Here is an 18725-nt window from a genome sequence, read left to right as displayed (position 1 = left end):
TGCAATAAGTGATAATAACATTGTATGATATTAATACAATTAGATTAGATAATCTGTCTGATCAACCAGCTAGTAATCAATACAAATACACGATTACACTGTAAACCATTATGAAAACCAATTAATAACCACAGTCAACGTCAGACAACCTTATCATCTCGCTCTCTCTAGCAGTTACCTGGTGTTTCTGTAAAACATTAAAAATATACATATACCGTTAGCAGTTTGAATTAAACTGAATCTCCTTATGCTCTCTAGGGAAAATATTTCACCAGACTCCCTTTCAGAAATATGATATATTAAGAATTCCTTATGTGTCCACAAAAATACACAACTCTAGAAACTCAAGATAAAAATGCATCATATATCGACAGTCTTCTTGTCAGTTCCACGTCAGTGTAGAGAGATGCACATAGAAAGAATGAAAAAGATAGTGTGCAGTGAAAAGTACTGCCCTTGATCTGATTGTTTTTCATGTTTGTACCATATTCTGTAGATACAGATGTTGACACTGAGATGTGATAGGCGTCATTCCACTGGTATGATATTGATATCAGTATCGACAGATCATTTCATCGGATAGCACAATGAAAAAGCAAGATGTTCTGTGATTCACAAGTATGGCAGTGTGGCTGGGTGGTCAGGCATTAGGGGTATTATGGCCACACTCCAGGGTATTCAGGGCACTGGCCCTCCTGCCCTGCACTATGTCATGCATAACTCAATAAATCAGTATTTTTAGCTTAGCATATGTTATCTGGCTTGAATCATATTAATGGAGTTCTGTTTTTAGGCTGATTAGTCTCTTGAATTTGGATCCTGATCAGATCTTGATAATATCATCCCTATTTAATACAGTTTCACTTTGTACAGGGCCTATACAAAGTATTCACCCCCTGGGATGTTTTCCCCCTCTTATTGCTTTTATAAATGGAATCATGGTCAATATAATTTGACTTTTTTGACAAAATCAAGCAGGTGAATACTTTTTTTTGGCACAGTATTTGCGGCTGATTTTATTTCAGTTTGGAGCTACAAACTAGAATTATCTGTGAGCAGGAATGGCAGTTGTGTTTAGTAAAATAGGATCGATAAAATATTGAATGAATTACCCAACGTCAAGGTGTCCGACTTGCCTTGATGTATTCTGGTGCCATCTGCCAACCACCCAGGCATTCAGTTTATTGCCTTCATAAAAAAAAAAAAAAACAATCTGCCAGTGTAAGTAACTCACCTTTGTAAACAAGTAAACGCGGGAGCCAATAGAGGCTGCCTTGAGAGGGGGGTTTCATTTTTGTTTTTTTGTTTTTTTTTCCTCAGAGGACTACATCTGTGTTTAGCTGTAGCCTGATGTAATTGTGCCCCAAATAACCTGAGCCCTCACTGCTTTTTTTCAAATTAAACACACACACAAAGCTGCTTTATCATAAGTCAGGCAGCTATATTAACAGCATTCGCAGGGTGCTACCTGACCTCAGCATAAATGTTAGAATAGAGTTATCTATTACTCCCTGACACCACAGATCGACTTCGCAGCTTCCCATTTAATATCAGAGCAGGTGCAATTTTAGAAAGGTGTGAGCAGAGCCATTTGACTGAGGTTGATCCTTGTGTTTCAGAGACTACAATGAGAAAGACGAGATTAAAGGCCTCATCCAGGAGCAGCTCAACTCCTTGTCAAAGTGAGTTCTTGTACTTTATAATGGTTTGATTAACTTGCCTCAATGCAAACTCCAATCAGATGTTGGTGCATTTGTGTATACTGTTGTGTGTGTTTGCCATTGTGTCTGTGCCAAGTGTCAGTTTCTGTTTATGTAATGTTTATGGCTTGCAGTCGCATCCCAGGGTCCTTTGTGTTCAGACGGCAGGCCCAAAGAGCATGTAGTCTGTGGGTTGACAGATAAGAGGAATCTCCCGTAACAGCCTCACTGGGCCTGCTGTGTTTGAGAAATGTAATTGGCTCTCGCTGTGTTCTGATTGTCTGCCTCTGATTGGCTCCCCAGTGATATGAAGAGTGTGCTACAGGACCCAGAGCTCAGCCTGCTTCAGCGCTGCCTCCTGGTCTCACGGTGAGTTAACACTCAGCATGAAGTTACCGCTGTTTGTTGCCTGCTCAGAATGCACTTTGTTCATGAGGGTGCCACAGCAGGATTATTGTGTTAACATTCAGACCATGCACCTATGTCAAAGTTGTAGTAACTGAGCTCCAACAAAAGCAGAGTTTCTATAAGCTGTAACATGGTAAATAACAAATAAACAGCTGCTATCCTGGAGGTGGAGTGACACTCTTTTGCTCTACACAGAGAGCAAAATGCTTAAAAAACAAATCAAATTAATAGAAGAATTATTACAAACTATAATTTATAATGTATAACATATCTAAATTTGCCATGCCTATCTTACAACAACAATTAATCAAAATTGTATTAAAAAATTGCAATACTGCTCTTTTCGGACCACAGTATTTGTTAATGGCAAAATGTGTGTCAGTGTAGCTTTTTGAATTAAATTGTCATGCTGCAGATATGTCCACATTTTATTCTACAGGCTTAAGAAATCGTCTTTGTTTGGTACAGATCCCCACAGAAATCTCACCAGAATCATTTAATAAATTTTGTAGTGAAAATGTGAACAATGATGTCAAAATTGTTATCTCCTCAAGTATCACAATCCAAATCACAATTGCAAGTTCAGCCCTAGTGCTAACTCAAAAAATGGACACGTTTTTGAAAAGGAAAACATTTGACGAGTTGACCAACTGCCCAGCGGACAAAACTTGCAAGTATGATGCAGAACACATTAAGTATGGATTTACTGTCGCTAGTTGTCGATGATATAGCCCTAAAATAATATCATGATTTTTCAGGGTATTCTTTGCTAATGACATTCTTGATGATATGAGAAAATACTGATAAATATTTTTGACTTAGTACTTACAACAGCTGTTGAGCTCTCCTCGTGGGATGTTTGACTCACCTCGAACTTAACCAGGTGCTGCCACTCGAGGTGGTGAATTTAGTTTGTTGTGTTGCCTCATCTTGTTGTTACTTCTTGGAAGTAACTCCTCCACTGTAATATTCATATTATCAGGTCGAGAATAATTATATTCTCAAAAATATTACGACCACATATCGTGACCATTAGGGTATGGCACACTCCTAACTACCACACGGAAGAATGGTGGGCTGGTAGTTCGGTTGGTAGAGCGTGTGCCCCCCGTACTGAGGCTGTGAGTCCTCTGCAGTGGCTGTGGGTTCGACTCCTGCCTGCGTCCCTTTGCTGCATGTCTATCCCCTGCCACTCTTTCCCCCTTTCCTGAATAGTTATGACATGACTGACCCCAATGCATTCTTTGCTTCAAGACCCTCTTAAATGTGAATTTAAAACAGTCTCAACATAAGCATCACTTGAAACAAAAGCACAGTCAGCTTTGTGTCTTGCTGTCTGTTTTTGTGAATGGTAAGTTTAGGCAATAAATTGGATCGATTTGTTACAATGATCTAAAGCTGAACTGTAATCAAGCTACTTGTTAGCCCTGTTGTTGTTGTTCACTGATTGCTCAGGATATAATTCAACTGAGCAAGATATAATTACATGAATCAGGATTGATTTCTCTGCAGAAATCTGTGTTAAATGATGTACTTATTTTTTTTTTACATCTTATTTATTTCAGGATAATGTAAATGTAAAGATAAACAAGGTGATGCAAATTGTGGTTTGCATAATTCTGTTTTTAAACAGTCATATTATCTGTCCAGATAACAGGGTTTATTTTTGCTGTAACTGTATAGTTGTGATTCTATATCTCCACAGAAAAGCCTGACATGAGAGCTGGTGTCAGCAACTCTGATCTCCTCTCTGCTCCAGTTCTCTTTTCCCTCGAGCTTCTGACAAATCTAGAGCAGCCAGTCTGAGCGCAAATGCAATATCCCCCCTCCTGTTTACATCCTATTATGAAAGCCATGATTTACCTGGAAAGTCCCAAGGACCATTTTTGACAGTGAACGCCATGACCGTGTTCTCACAGGGAGCTGATGATTATGTCTCTGCATCCGTCCCTCTAAGTTTTCATGCCATAGATGATGTGGCGAGGTAACCTAGCAACAGCTGTGTGCGTGTGCAGATATGTTAAAAAGAGGTTGGAAAGAAAAGGCAGAAGGATGTGGAGAGGGAGGGTGTGGGGGCTTGCTGAAAGAGTGAGGCGTGGGCTGGAGGATACAAGAACTACGGTCATTAGCGAGGAAACTACTACTAGAACCGAGCAGCATGTTGATTGGGACTGCAGGCTTTGACTTAGCTACTCCAGAGAGAGTGTTATCCTCTCTGGACTCAGCTGATCCATTGTTGTGGTAAACCGCAGGCTGTTCGGGGACGAGTCGGATCTTCACTTCTGGACTGTGGCGTCCCACTACCTCCAGTCGTTTGCCCAGGCTCGTCAGCTGAGTGTGGCGACTGCAGAGGGACAGGCCCCAAGTGAAGGGACACAGCCGTCACCTCAGAACCACCTGGACATCTGCCACGACGTCCTGTGTGAGAGCTCGTACTTCCAGGTCAGTGAAACAAGAGTGGAAGGCCTCTGGACTAACCCTTTCCACCAGGAGTACTGGTGCTTCCTACTAAAATTTTAGGAACACTACTAAAATCGATATGCAACTCTCAACTAAGAGCTCTCTGACCTCAACCATGAGCCATGTAAAAAAATATGCCTTTATTACACACTCACGCCTGACAGCCCAGTGCTCCCACTACAGTCCTCCCTCCGTTAAACCAGTTTGGTCCATCTGTCAGCCTAAGAATAAGTAGACCTACACAAAACAGAATAAGGGATAAACACACTTTTGATGTGTATTGAATAGGATATTTGGTACACTAATAACATGAAACAAGCCATACCTACTATCAAATTAGACAAAAACTATGAATAATGACGGTATTAGACCCTTAATTAGACCCTTATTAGACTTTCTTAGAGGATAATTTGTGACTCATTACAACAGAACTGTATTGTGAACTGAATAAAATCTTACTTACTTGACTTATTGTAATTCTGTAGGCAGAAAATGTGATTTGACCAAAGAAGTACACATAAGTATTGGCTACTTTGCTAATTGTATAGCGCCAGCCGAAGCGGGTGGACGGATCATCACCGCCTCGTCGTAGCAGACACATTCATAAAAATACACCTCACAATACACAAGTCTACACTATACACAATATCACATTATCTACTCCACCACCCTATAGCTTATTATAGAGGGTAAAAGCTAATTTTTTTTCTCTTTTTGTGATAAGAAGAATAGTTCTGCTTCATCCTGTCAGCAGTGATTGACATGTACTCTAACATGAGGGGGACAACTTGTATAGTGGGCATATATGGTCACCCAGCTCAGCCACATACACACACAGACGCCACTCACTCTAGTGAGCCACATTATGTACGATGATGATTTTAAAAAACAAAACAAAAAACAGGGTGGGGGGATGTATTCCACCGGTTATACACTTAAAACTACTACAAAGAAGTTGATTTTATATTCCTCCAGTCTCTTTTTAATTGGATAATGTGCAGCTCAACTAACTTCAGCTGGGAAAATATTAAAACAGGCTTATTTCAAATTATTTCAAGGAGAATCCAACCCGGTGGCAGGCATTAAGAATGACTATATAGAAATGGCTAATGTTTTTTTGATGATCTTGTTTGCCCATATAGGTCATATAGTGGCGTCAGAATTTTATAGCTGGGTATAAAACTCCTTATAGTAGCTTTGAGTCACTCTGTTTCTAAAAATGTGACTAAATGGTGGCAGTCTGGAGCCCTGCCTTGTTTTTGTTGCGTGTCTCTCTTGGGTAAACAGAGACAACAGAGACAAATGCGTTATCCCAGCAGTCAACATTCAAAAATTCCCTCAGGGCTCATCCAGAGACAGTCACTCTCCTCATGTCAGACCACGCACAAACAAACACCATCCTGTCCCCTGTCATCCACAGTGTCAACAACATCGCCCCGGTCACACAGTCCATTCCATTATTAATGACATTGTGTATCTCCTCTGTTATCTCAGGAAGTCCCGCTCTCACAGCTCACACTTTTAAGTCTTTGAGGTCAAACCATCTTTCACTGCATTTAATTCCCCCAACATCTCCTCAGAGTGATTGTAGCCCACAACGGGATACACTCAATTAAAAAAAAAATCCCCAGCCTTCTCTTGTTTGTGTGGCGTCATTGCTCGGATCAATGCGTCTCGTTGATGACATAGCTGAACCAGCATACAAGGCCCTTATAAACAATACCCTGAATCGTCTCCTCTTTTTCAACTTTAATTATCGACCTAGTTTGTTCTGAAGGGTGCGAGAAAACTTTGTTCAGAAGATGCCCATTGATTGGTGTGCTGTGTCTGCCGCATCACTCTGCTGGTTGGCATGGCAGCCACACAGCCCGTTGAAGAAAGACACCCACCTTCATGTTTCCTACATGAAAGCAAAGGTTTTTCGTCTAAGGTTTGCTTTTTCGTTTTGTCGTCATTATGTACCACATATTGTGTCGGTTTCCAGGCTACAGAAAATACATCTGTGCACTTTCCTTTAGAGGAATAGTGTGGATAGTAATTAAAAAGTTGACACGCTGTGAAAGTGAAGAAAGACATTTCTCTTTTTTTTTTTTTTTTTTTTGGTGAATTTGGTCTTTTCCCCCTGTAATGACACATCAATATACCCAAGGGAGGCAGAGGAGAAGAAAGAGGAGAACCTTTTTGTGATGAAAGACGATTAGCCAGTTCTAAAAAATGTCAAGTAGCTTTTAGCTAGCATTGAAGTGTGAAGTAGCAGGATTTAAGTGGACTGTCTAATTTGAGTTGGTGGAGGTCCTATTGAAAAGTCTCAAATTTGTCTCCAATATTTTTTTCTCTCTGAGTGCTTTCAGGTTTTACTTTAATGGATTATACACAATTCTGTTTTTGAGAAAGTTCTGCTCCCTGTTAATTAGGGGCTATGCAGTGATCACAAAGTTAAGACTTTCAAAGAGCTGCGCAGACACTCTGCAGCTACATTTGGCTCCTGTTGTCATAAAACAGCTTCAGTGGCAGAAGCCTGACTGTAATTACTAATATCCAAGACTCCAATACGCGGCACACAGTTGCTAAACTCATTTGGTATCTCTGCAAGGATTTATGCCCACGGCTGTGACTCACAAAAGGATTCATCATAATAAAAGCTAAAAAAAAAGTTAAGCTTCTGTGTTAGATATAGATGCAGGTGTGTGCACACAGACACACATGAAGCCTATGTAACTCATTTTCTACTCTGTTGTTATCTCTCCCCTTTTTGTGTCATTTCCCATTCTAGTCCCTTTATAAATCCGATGAACTCTGTTACTTTGAAATATCTATTGCTGTTTTCGTGTTTCATGCCTACCACTTGCTCCCTGGAAAAAAGAAATCTGATCTCCCTTCAGGGAACATGTAATGAAATGATGTAGAAAAAGCCAACAGTAATGAAAGGGAATATGGGAGGCTCTGGTACCAGAAACACTGAAAACTCTTGAATATTTTAAAGACATTATAATTATGCTCTCCATCTCTGGACTGTATTTCTATAATTGTCCTCTGTATCTTTTTGGCTCATCATTACTCGTGTAGTGTATAATCTGCATGTGCCAACTCAATCCATCTCTCATGTTTGATGGATCTTTGGAGGCATTGTGTAAGAAAAAATAATAATAAGCTAACTTGTGGCTCCACATTTCTTCCTCAACAGAAGTTCCAGCTGGATCGGGTTCACCTGCAGGAGGTGAAGCGCTCCAGTTATGAACACACTAAGAAATGTGCTGACCAGCTCCTCCTGCTGGGTCAGGTGAGTATTACACTGCTCTCACTGCTCACACAAGGATGGATGTAATTCAACAGTACAGATGTAACACAATTTTTTTTAAATCTCTCTCCTTCTTTCTTACTTACATATTTCAGACTATATTAGAACTGCAATGAGGAGTGTATTAATGATTAGTTGTAAACTATTTTCAGAATCAGTTTTGTTTTGAGTCATTTTTTTAAGGAAAAATGTCCAAAATCTCTGATTTCAGCCTCTGAAATGTGAATATTTTTTTCTGGTTTCTTTACTCCTCTATGAAAACTGAATATCTTTTGGGTTGTGGACAAAACAAGACATTTGAGGAATTCACCTTGGGCTTTGGGAAGTAGTGATCAACATGTTCAACATATTCTGACATTTTATTATAATAGTTATGATAAAGAGAATGATGTTAAACTTCATTCATTTATTTATTTATTTATTTATTTATTTATTTATTTATTTATTTATCATAGAGTGAAGCTCAAAGTACTGCACAAGGGAAAAAAATTCTCAAATAACAGACAAAATACAAACAAAAAAAATCTGTAAGAGATAAAACACAAAACATCTGTAATAAATCCAAGTAAAATATAGCAAAAATAATTCCTAAGATATAAAGCCATAGAATAATTTAAAAAAACAAGTGAGATTAATTGAAAGCAGGCTCATAAAAGTACGGTTTGAGCAGAATTTGCTTGTCTTATATGTGGTGGGAGTTTGCTCCAAATCTTTGGTGCATAACAACAGAAAATTGCCCCATCGTATTGTTTTGTTAGTCATTTTTGGTAAATTAAGCGAGGCAGTGTTAAAGGGTAATGGTACGTTTTGGAACATACTCACTTTCACAATCGGAGGTTTATGAAGGTGCTAAACCATCTACTGCTTTAAAAAGAAGTTTAAAAAATGTGATCAATCTTCAGAGTTACAGGTAGCTGCTATAATAAGTTCTCCTCTCTTTGTTTTCGTTAAAACAAAGATAAGACCAAACAACTGATTGATTAATGGAGAAAATTATTAACAGATTAAGCGATAATGAAAATAATCATTTGTTGCAGCTCTAGATTGTGTACTATCCTCCTATTTCTCTCAAAAAACCCACGCTAACACCTCCACATACATGCATACATGCATAATGTCGTAATGGTAAATGGGTCATATCGGTGCTGTGGAGCCTAATGAAGCAAGATGGATGATAAGTGCTGCCTCTGTCCTCCCTGGCGTCTCAGCCTGTGGGGGATTGGAGTCACCTCTCCCGTCTCAATGTCACCACTCTCCCTCTAATCACAGGCTGCAATCAGCAGGCTGTTTGTTGGAGAGGGTCCTCCGACAAACAGTCTGAGCTGACCCCAGCGTGAGCCTTCATCTACACCAGATGAAAAAAGCACGATAATAAACATAATTTCCCCTCGTTATTCTGTCTTGTTCGGCTCACACAGGGGTTACCTGGCCGAGCCGCTAATGCCGTGTCTCTCTCTCCGCCGCCTCACTCATTACATCCTCTTCTCTTTGTTGTCGCTCTCAGACGGACCGGGCAGTGCAGTTACTGTTGGAGACGAGCGCAGACAACCCCAGCTACTACTGTGACTCACTCAAGGCCTGCCTGGTGACCACCATCACCTCTTCAGGGCCCTCGCAGTCCACCATCAAACTAGTGGCAACCAACATGATTGCCAATGGCAAGCTAGCAGGTAGTGTTCCTGTGTGTCTGATAGCAGCTCTGCTCTTACTTTAATGAGTACAAGAAGCATTCATTGTGTGGGTGTCTGCAGCCTTCGTTTTTAAATAATTCATGTATTCTTAAGACCTTAAAGGTTTAAACAATCTTAAAGTTAAAAAAAGGTTGCAGCTGTTTGTCTTAGCTTCTGCTTCTTTTTTTCATTTTCACAATTATTTAAGATTAAGAATTGAATGTGGCTGCTGCCAGCAGATTTACAGTGTATTAAGAAATCATCACGGCGGTGTCTGGGCAGAGTTAGCCTCCTTGCAGAGTGATAGGTCATCATTTCACCTTCTTACATCTCTGTACAAATTCTCCCATCTTGCTGCCTGTCAGAGGGAGTGCAGCTGTTGTGTTTGATTGACAAGGCTGCGGACGCTTGCCGCTACCTGCAGACCTACGGGGAGTGGAACCGCGCCGCCTGGCTGGCCAAGGTAACTCAGCATGTCGTCCATCAACAGGAAACATCAGATTCTATGTAATGTTTGGATGACTGGGAGTGTGTGGGTACGTGAGCAGTGGGTGGGTCTTAGATGTGAACATTATGGCTGTAGTCAACCAAAGAAAATCTTGGTCGACTGACTTCCTACCCACTGTTCGACCAATGGATTGGTCCATGGGAAAAAATCTGTACATCATCTCTAGATGAATTAAATCAGCCACAGTGCACTGAGTGACTCTACCTGGGAGTCTAAATGGGTGCTAATCAGAGTTACACAGTGTTGCCAAGCAAATGAATTCCTGCAGTTTGACCATTTCTTTTTCTCACATCATTACCCTCAAGGCATGTTTATTGAGCAGATTTACATACAGTAACAACTGAAACACACACACACACAGTCACAACTGGGATCATGAAGCAGAACCAGCCAGCTTTCACACAACACTACTGCTAACACAGCTCGCACTGCAGTATAAAAGCAACATAAAAAAAAATGCAGCATCAACCAACTACTGGCATTATTTATCAAGCGAGGCTGAACATAAACATAGTTTCTGTCCCTCAGTGTTGCAACATTAGTCCAGTGTCACCCCACCCTGTAGGAATAGCCACATTAGCAACATGCTAGCACCAAGTTCAACAGGATAACCTAAAATAATGTAAGACATGGCAAAACTTACAGCTTTCAAGGTTGAAGTCAGGTTGCAAACAGATGATATTTATCCATCGTTAAACTTGATCCGTTAACGACAGGTGCCTGTTAAAAAAGCTGTCAGACAAAGTCAAATCCGCACACATGTAGTCAGCAAAAAATGAACTTTTAATCCACTCAGCTCTTCTGTCTTCTGAGACTGTGGGACAGTGTTGCAATTCTTGCTGGTGCTTTGACATGGTGCCAGTAAGTTTGTGATTGTAAAAGGTAACCGCAAAGCCGTGCAACATGCTAATGCCAAAGTCAACAAGATAACTTAAAATATATAGTGTTAAATGTTGTCATCAAAAATAAACTAATAATAGACCAATCAGGTCTTCTGTTCTCTAAGCTTGGCAATTAGTTTGGGGCAGAGTAAAAAAAACAGCCTGTCACTCACTGCATCAACTCTGCATATGTCCCACCGCCAAAAATAATTGCTTAAGAAGCGCATTTTTCCTTATCAGAGTAGTCCGACCAATAAGAATTTGGATAGACGGGCATGTCGACCAACCAAGTATTCTTATTAGTGTGTAATACATCAGGAAAACACAGCCATGTAAGAAACAACTCTAACACTCCACATTACCACCAAGAAATCACCTTTGCAGCAGTTTGAGTTTCATTGCCTCGCGTGTTGTGTATGTTTCCAGGTGCGTCTGAACCCAGCGGAGAGCTCAGATGTGCTGAAGCGCTGGGCAGAGCACCTGTGCTCCCCGCAGGTCAACCACAAGTCCAAAGCCATCCTGGTGCTGCTCAGCCTGGGCTGCTTTTACAAAGTGGGAGAGATGCTCCACAGGTAAGAACCAGGACTGATGCTGCTATGAGCCGACTAAATATATTCAGAGATTAAAAAATATGAGAGTTAGATTCAGGTCTTAAAAAGGATTGAATTTTCAAATGAGAAACATGAACCCTGTAGTTTTCTCTATCTTGTTTTAATTCCACTCACAGAATGCTTCCATGAAAATATTGAATCTTGCCATTTATTCTCTGAATTATGATTCTCTTTCTTCAACTCTTTCTAATTCCATTTTTTAAAAAAAGGATTTGCCCTGTGACTTTTTCTGCTTGACCTCTTCTTTTATCCACACTCGTCAACACTTGAGTTTCCTCTACTCCTTTTCTCCCTGAGTACCCTGAAGGACACTTCATGCAGTGTACTATATGGACCCGGTATTTTTAACCACAGCATCGATCTGGTGTGGGTCTCCTTCTCCTCCTTCTTGACAGCTCATGTTCTGAGACGCCCCAGGCGACAGAGCCTCTCACACAGAATTAGAGTGGCGTCAGGACGACAGGGTTGATGCTTTAGTATCACAGACATCAAGGCAGGGATGATGCTGGTTTTTGACAGTAGCTCTCACTTCTTCCTTCTGCCTGTGTCTTTCTCTTCCTCCTTCTATCTTGTGGGAAGTATGAGGCACTTTGATCGTGCCGCCCTCTTCATCGAAGCCTGTCTGAAGTATGGGGTGATGGAGGCCAACGACTCATCCAATATCCTTTTTGAAAACCCATTACTGCACTCTAAGGGCCATTTATAACCAGAGTTAGCTCCGCCACTAACTCTGTCCATCTCTACTATAGAACTGCACTCGATAGTGGAGAGCTTTTTCTCAATCAAGGTCAATTTAGATGCTCCACAGAGCACATCGTGCTACATTTCACATGTTCCTGATGGCCAATATTACACTGTGGTCCAAGAGCTCAGTTATGCTGCAGACTCAGAAAAGAACTTTTAGACTTTTATCACACCCGAGCATAGATATATACCGAACAAAAAGAAGGCATCTAAAAAGTAGTACCTGTACCTGTAGGTCAAACGGTGTTGTTTGGTCACAGACTACATTTTTGTCTCAGCTGTAAATATGTGTTTTTACTGTCTAACTTCAAGGGTAGAGCATAGTGTCTCATGTTGGTATGACGCAGCTGAGATTATCTTGTTGACTTGTCAAAAGGCTGAGAAATCAACTACTGCTGACTACTGGATGAATCAGTTTCACCAGCCACATTTGTAATTAAGATAACTTTTAGAAAATGTGTTTTATATATTATAATCAACATTGAAATACAATAACCCCACAAGGAAAAACTGTTGCACAAAACACAAGATCAGAGAAAAGATGAAGAAAATTATGTTCACCCTAAAATAATATTTCATCTGAAAACTTATAATTCTTGAACGTTCACTGAATTAAACACATCCCCTTTGGCTTGTTTATTGGTCTGAACTGGCATGTAGCCACTAAGTATTTTATGAATTATGGAGACTGGACCAGGGGCAGACTAAGTCTGAGCAAGGCCAAGCTGTCTTTTAAAGAGAGCACAAAAAGTCATTTTCAGGCTGACTTAATGCTTTTTTTTTTTTTCAGTTTTGTTGCACGTGTACTTTTTTTTTAGGATTAAAGGTGAGTAACAAATGTATAGTAAAACCAAGATGAAGTGGCTCAAAAAGAGCTTTAGGCGCAATCCTGTGTTTGACAAACTAATCCTTGAAGTTTTGGTGACCTTCAGCAGCAATGAAAATGAGTGGATAAGAGGCTGAATACATTCAGTTTACCTAACTGACAATGCAGTCAATACAGCAGTCCCTCAGTAAATCCTTCCACCATGAAGGCTGTAACATACAGTTTACCATCATGCATTGAGTCCTGTGGGTGTGCATGAACAAGGGGGCTGCAGCTAATCTCTTGTGCTTCTGGACCCAGTAACCTAATATTTTTTGTGCACAATTATTATTGTGTGCTCCCATGGTTGCTGTGATTCACAGTTTTTTTCAAAAACCTATAAATAACCCTTCTAGTCTTCAGCGTACCCTCAATGATTTAAATGCCCACTAAAGCTGCAGAAAGTTCCTTGCATTTGCATTAAAAAGTCTGATCTGATCTGAGTGGAGAGAAAAACCCAAGTAAATGCATAATTGAGTATAAAAATATAACTGCTCTGCTTAATGTATAAAAACAGCATCAGCTGTGCCTCTCAACTCATTGCAAACAGGTCCAGTGGGAGCCAGGAAAATACCACAGAAGTACAAAAATTATAGACAACTGCCAAAAATTGCATTGCAACTGGATGTTTGGTACTTCTGTCATTGAACCAGCAGGAAAATAGAGCTCAGGGTCTCTCAAATCTGGTGACTCCTTGTGCCCTGTGTGGAATTATCTGCATTCATTATGTTTCTTCACTCATTTATTCAGGTTTTTCATTTGGAACCTAAAAACTTGGTATTTTAAAGCTGGTGCCGTACATCCTGCATCACAGAGTGTTCTCTGCCTGATGTGCATACTTGCTCACTTTGTGTCGTCTCGTCACTTTCTGGGTAAGCTAGCAAAACCGTAACCTAAAAAGCTGTTTATTAATATAATGTTTGCCTTAACTTTAAAATTAAACGTGCAGTAACTTCAACCATAGATTAGATTTCCCTGCACTTTTTTGACTTTTGCCTGTTGATAAATTTCCAAACTGTCCATAATAACGTTATACTGGAACATATAAGTAAATAGTGCTAAAATATATTGACAAGCTGGACTAAATTTTGTCCAAAATGAGTTCTCCTTGACCTGCATTTGCACATAAACTCATCGAGGCTGCCTTTTTGGACTATGCGCGGCTGCTACGCTCTCTGGGCCTGAGGGAGGGCGCTGCTCTGTGGGCATCACGGGCCGGCAGCGCCGGAGAGCAGCTGATGGAGGAGCTGTTCCAGGGAGAGGGAGGCGTGCCAGAAGCCATTTTTGGCAAAGAGGAAATCGAGCTGGGCCAGGAGAGCACAGAGTGACCTCGAGGTTTGGGAGAGAATGGATGACACACTATTTGATGTAAATCAAGGGTCGTCCATTCAGGCCAACTTCAGTAATGTAACTGTTGTGAATTAACTCTGTGTCGGCATCCAGGGGAATTACGATCATCACCTCCACCTCATGAGAAGAGAGGAGTTTTCTCCATGTGAAGATTTCAGTCCGTCACTGGAGTCTGCCTGTGTCTGTGGCTGTAGTGACAGTTCTTCATGTTTGGTATGACCATTGTGTGTTTGTGTGCATATGTGTATGCATGTAACAGCCCCAAAAGAAACACACATTTGCCCTGATTCCCCCAACAAGTGAAGTAATACACATTGTTGATATCAGTGTAGGTTGTTGTTTTTTTTTTTGTCGGTAAATGAATTTACCTGATTTGTTTTTTTTTAATGTTTGCTTGTTAAGCTTTATTTTGTGTGCCTGTATTAATAATGTCAACGTACTGTTGTAGCTCTACAGATTTAATTTGCCTTTTTGCTGGTGAGATTAAATGTGGCAGAATAAATTTGAAATAATACCTCCCTTAGTTGATTCTGAAAATGTGCTGCCATTATAGAAGGGCCCCATTACTTCCCTGTGACTGAATTCCAAAATCTGTTTTTTTGCACTTAATTTAACCAAAAACGCAACATTTTTGAATGATAATTTTGATTCCTCTGCGCTCCCAGGAACAGAGACACAATATAGCTCCAGACAGACACTTAAAGGAGAAATATGTTCAAACCCCAGCCCTCAAAAATGATTACTGCATTCCAAATACCAAGTTGGAGCCATAGTTTGTAAATAGGTTGAAGTCCTATTTAATATCCAATCTGGGGTTGAAGTGAGTTGTTTCCCCCTGAACCAAGTTGCCTGCAGGTTGCAGGAACAATGAACACAGGTGCAAGACGTACACAACATTATATTTGACAATGACAATGACAATGACAGACTCCATTAACATATTGCTCAATTTAACTGTTATAAACATCTACGCCTTCTAAAAGGTTAGTAATGATATATTACAACTCATAAGCAGACACTTACTCATTCAGTGAACATTCAGCATTAATTTTAACTCTAATAAACATTAAAAGGACAGATAAAAACAGCCGTTCTGGCCTGGAATGAAAATTTCGCAGGAGAAAATGCTGGCAGTAGCTTTGCTGTCAGAGAAATCGACATGTTTTCTGATTTAGCACAGTAAATATATTACATATTTCTCCTTTAACAGACTGGAAGTTTTATTCACAGCAGGTGGTGCCGTGTTAGTGACTGACCAAAGCCTGCTACTGCACAAGCCTCTGCAGCAGTAACTGTTGGACGGCAATAAAATTAGTTAGCCAGGCCAGCCTTCACTTATTAGAGACTTATTAGTGTATTATCTCTGTGCGCACAGAGGCGAGAGGAATCTGACCGCTGCCACCTGAGTGATACCGTTTAATTAGCTTGTGTAGAGTTCACTTCAGTTCAATGGATGCTGGTTGTTCATTAATCCATTCCATTAATCCAATTTGGAATTTTTAATTTTCTACTTTTATGGAGACTTGAGAGGATATGCTGCTCTCTGGATTCTTTGGTGTTTGTATAATGAGGTTGTTCTCTGGTGTGCGTGTGTAAGAGCTGTCAAAATGTGTTGTAAGTCATTTTAATCAGACCTCCGATGGATCATTCACACACAAACAATAATCTGTGCTGCTCCCACTGTTGCTCATCACAATCACAGCCTGACACACAGTTTAGGAAATGGTTTAGACTCGCTGCCACGTCTCCTCTGCTCTGCTTTTGCCTCATTTACACATCGTCAATATCTACTGATCGTCAAAATCATCTGTATGACAATGCAAAGACTTTAGTGATTGTGTGTTGAATTGCCTTGTAATGTGTTTAGTTGTCCTGAAACGAGACAGTAACTCCATCCACCGCACCTTGTTAGCGTGTGATTGTGTTTCAAAAACACATCACTGCTGTTTCTCTTCTGTGTTACAGTTAACCCCAGGCAGTGTCACTATGGCAACCTAGGCCTATTTTTGGGGACTACATATTGTTCCTGTAGATCCATTTCACATAGCTCCACTGACATACTGTAGGATCTCTGAGAGGCAGCACAGAGTCACACAACCCAGCAGATAATCAGCTGTAGTTTACCTGACGCTGTGTGTCCTCCTCCAATCATATGTCACGCAGTCTTGTGGAAGCAACATGTGCTGTACTGCCTCTTCATGATTAGGCACTAGTTTGATTCAAGGGACATTTCCCCCCCAAATAGAAAATACACATTTTTCCTCTTAGTTGTAGCACTATTCATCCATCTAGGCTGTTTTGGTGTGAGTTGCTGAGTTGTGGAGAAATCGACCGTGATGTCTGCCTTCTTTTGAATATAAATGGGACTAGTTGGCACGTAGCTAGTGGTCTGAAAAATTCAACATCAGTGTCTGTTTCCAGAAATCATTACTCAAGATAATCCGCAGACCTTGTTGTGAACAATTTTATGTAGGAACTTCTTTCTTGCTGTTAGAAAACTCCAGTCGATTTTAAGGTAAAAGGAAAATACTAAATGCATGAAGGACAAAGATATGTTGTCTGGGACACTTCTGAGACAGTAGGGATCCTTACAGTTGAGACTGCTATGTTTATGCATTATAGAATATATATGATTTTAATTGTTTTGTGTTCACCTTTGAAAAATGTGAGGTGGCACCGGCACAAGTTCCACACTACATCCCATGCAAGTGTTTACTATAAGATAAGTATGTTCAAAGTGTGTGTCTGTAAATTATAGATAGATAAAAACTGACTGCGGCCTCACAACTGGGGTGATTTCAATTTTTAATTTAAATATAAGTGCAGGGAACAACTAGCAGAACTTCCATGGCAGATCAGAGTGAGTCAATGAAGTGATGCGAGTAACTGACACAAAGTTATTAATCTGTATTTATTATGTAAAACTACACTTTGGGACAGAGTTTGTTAAGTGACTGTGTCATGATTCCTGGAAAGAGACATTGCTGCTGAGTTGTTTTTTTTTTGCTGCTTTGAGCACCACAAGCCGAGTGCCGTTCAGTCCCATTAAATTCGAGCAAAGGCATATATCCTTATATCTCTAAAACTCTTCGACTCACATCAAAATCTAGATCAGAGGTATTCAAAGTGGGAGTAAGTGGAAATGGAAGAATATTACATAAGTTATCCAAAAGAGATCACATAGAATAGTCTAAATGTGTGTGATTTACAGAAATAGTTCAGAGATACAGGGGGATTTTAGTGTTTCCCAGAGTCTGAAACTAGTGAATGCCTTTGGACAAACCTTTTTTTATGTATTTAGTGTCATTTTAAGTTATGTCAGACTCCAGTATTAGGCTATTTTGGCTCAATTGCTCGTTGTCTATCTTGCCAAATGCCAAGAGAGCTATTAAATGTTGTATTTCAAACTCAGTTGTTCATAGTTTGCTGTCACAAACATCAGATAAAATAATCATGATCTCATAGACATCCAGGAATTGAGCAAAAACAATAAAATAAACTAAGGAAGGCATCTTTTACTAAACTTTGTCTGAGGGGAGGCCCACAATCTGAAACCCCCTGATCTAGATGGAAGAATTGTACTACAGGTAAGAGGATGAATGTGTATTTATGATTTTGGGGTGAACTGTCCCTTTAACACTTGCTGCTTTTCTTTGTATTTAGATGAACTAAATAATGTTTAGCCTTTTTTTTTCTTTGTTCTCTGTTCATTGTTTACACAGTGATCCTAATGCTTTAAGCTATATAAATATCGCAAGAGAAAAAAGATAAATGTATATATGGATGGCAATAAAATCAATATTATTAACTTTGTAGTTTCAGTGTGTTGTTTCCTGTCTAAAGACACAAGAGGGCGCTCTTACCCCTCGTTAGGAGGCAAAGTGGCTGTGGCTCTCTTCTGTTTAATAGCAGCCACTTTGCCCAAAAAGACCTGTTATATCAAGTGCTCTTTGCAATTATCCAACTTTAATTTCAACCCAGGTAGAGTGAATGTTCATTCATTTATCAAACTGTCTTAAAGAGCGAATTAGTTCCTGCATGAGTCGCTTCCGCAATTAATTACTTCTTTTCTGCTCAGAAGGAGGGCCAACAGCTGGCTTCAGCTCGCTGCCCAGGTCTGACCGTTTTCACTCTTTTCTTCGCCTCAGATTTATTCATTGACGTGTATTCTGTTTCTTCTCCCTCTCCTGCAGAAAGCGGAGCACAAAGGAGAAGAAAAACAGTCTGAAA

The 18725-nt window shown here is 40.1% G+C and overlaps 1 protein-coding gene across 1 annotated transcript in view; it reads left to right on the top strand.

Annotated features, from left to right (window-relative positions):
* The window catches only part of wdr11 (WD repeat domain 11), a 65667-nt gene extending 48762 nt beyond the window's left edge, over positions 1-16905 (top strand). Inside the window, exons 21-29 of the mRNA XM_084735987.1 lie at positions 1620-1682; positions 2004-2069; positions 4361-4550; positions 7753-7848; positions 9371-9536; positions 9902-9999; positions 11352-11497; positions 12116-12198; positions 14274-16905. Of these exons, the coding sequence (XP_084592113.1) occupies positions 1620-1682; positions 2004-2069; positions 4361-4550; positions 7753-7848; positions 9371-9536; positions 9902-9999; positions 11352-11497; positions 12116-12198; positions 14274-14473 (1108 nt within the window). The 3' untranslated portion in view covers positions 14474-16905. The remainder of the gene's footprint in view (positions 1-1619; positions 1683-2003; positions 2070-4360; positions 4551-7752; positions 7849-9370; positions 9537-9901; positions 10000-11351; positions 11498-12115; positions 12199-14273) is intronic.
* The last annotated feature ends 1820 nt before the right edge of the window (positions 16906-18725 follow it).

This window comes from Lutjanus erythropterus, chromosome 14, assembly GCF_056507025.1.
Source record: "Lutjanus erythropterus isolate fLutEry1 chromosome 14, fLutEry1.hap2, whole genome shotgun sequence".
Lineage (NCBI taxonomy): Eukaryota > Metazoa > Chordata > Actinopteri > Lutjaniformes > Lutjanidae > Lutjanus > Lutjanus erythropterus.
Note: the sequence above shows the minus strand (reverse complement) of the source record. Positions and strands in the feature narration are given on the sequence as shown.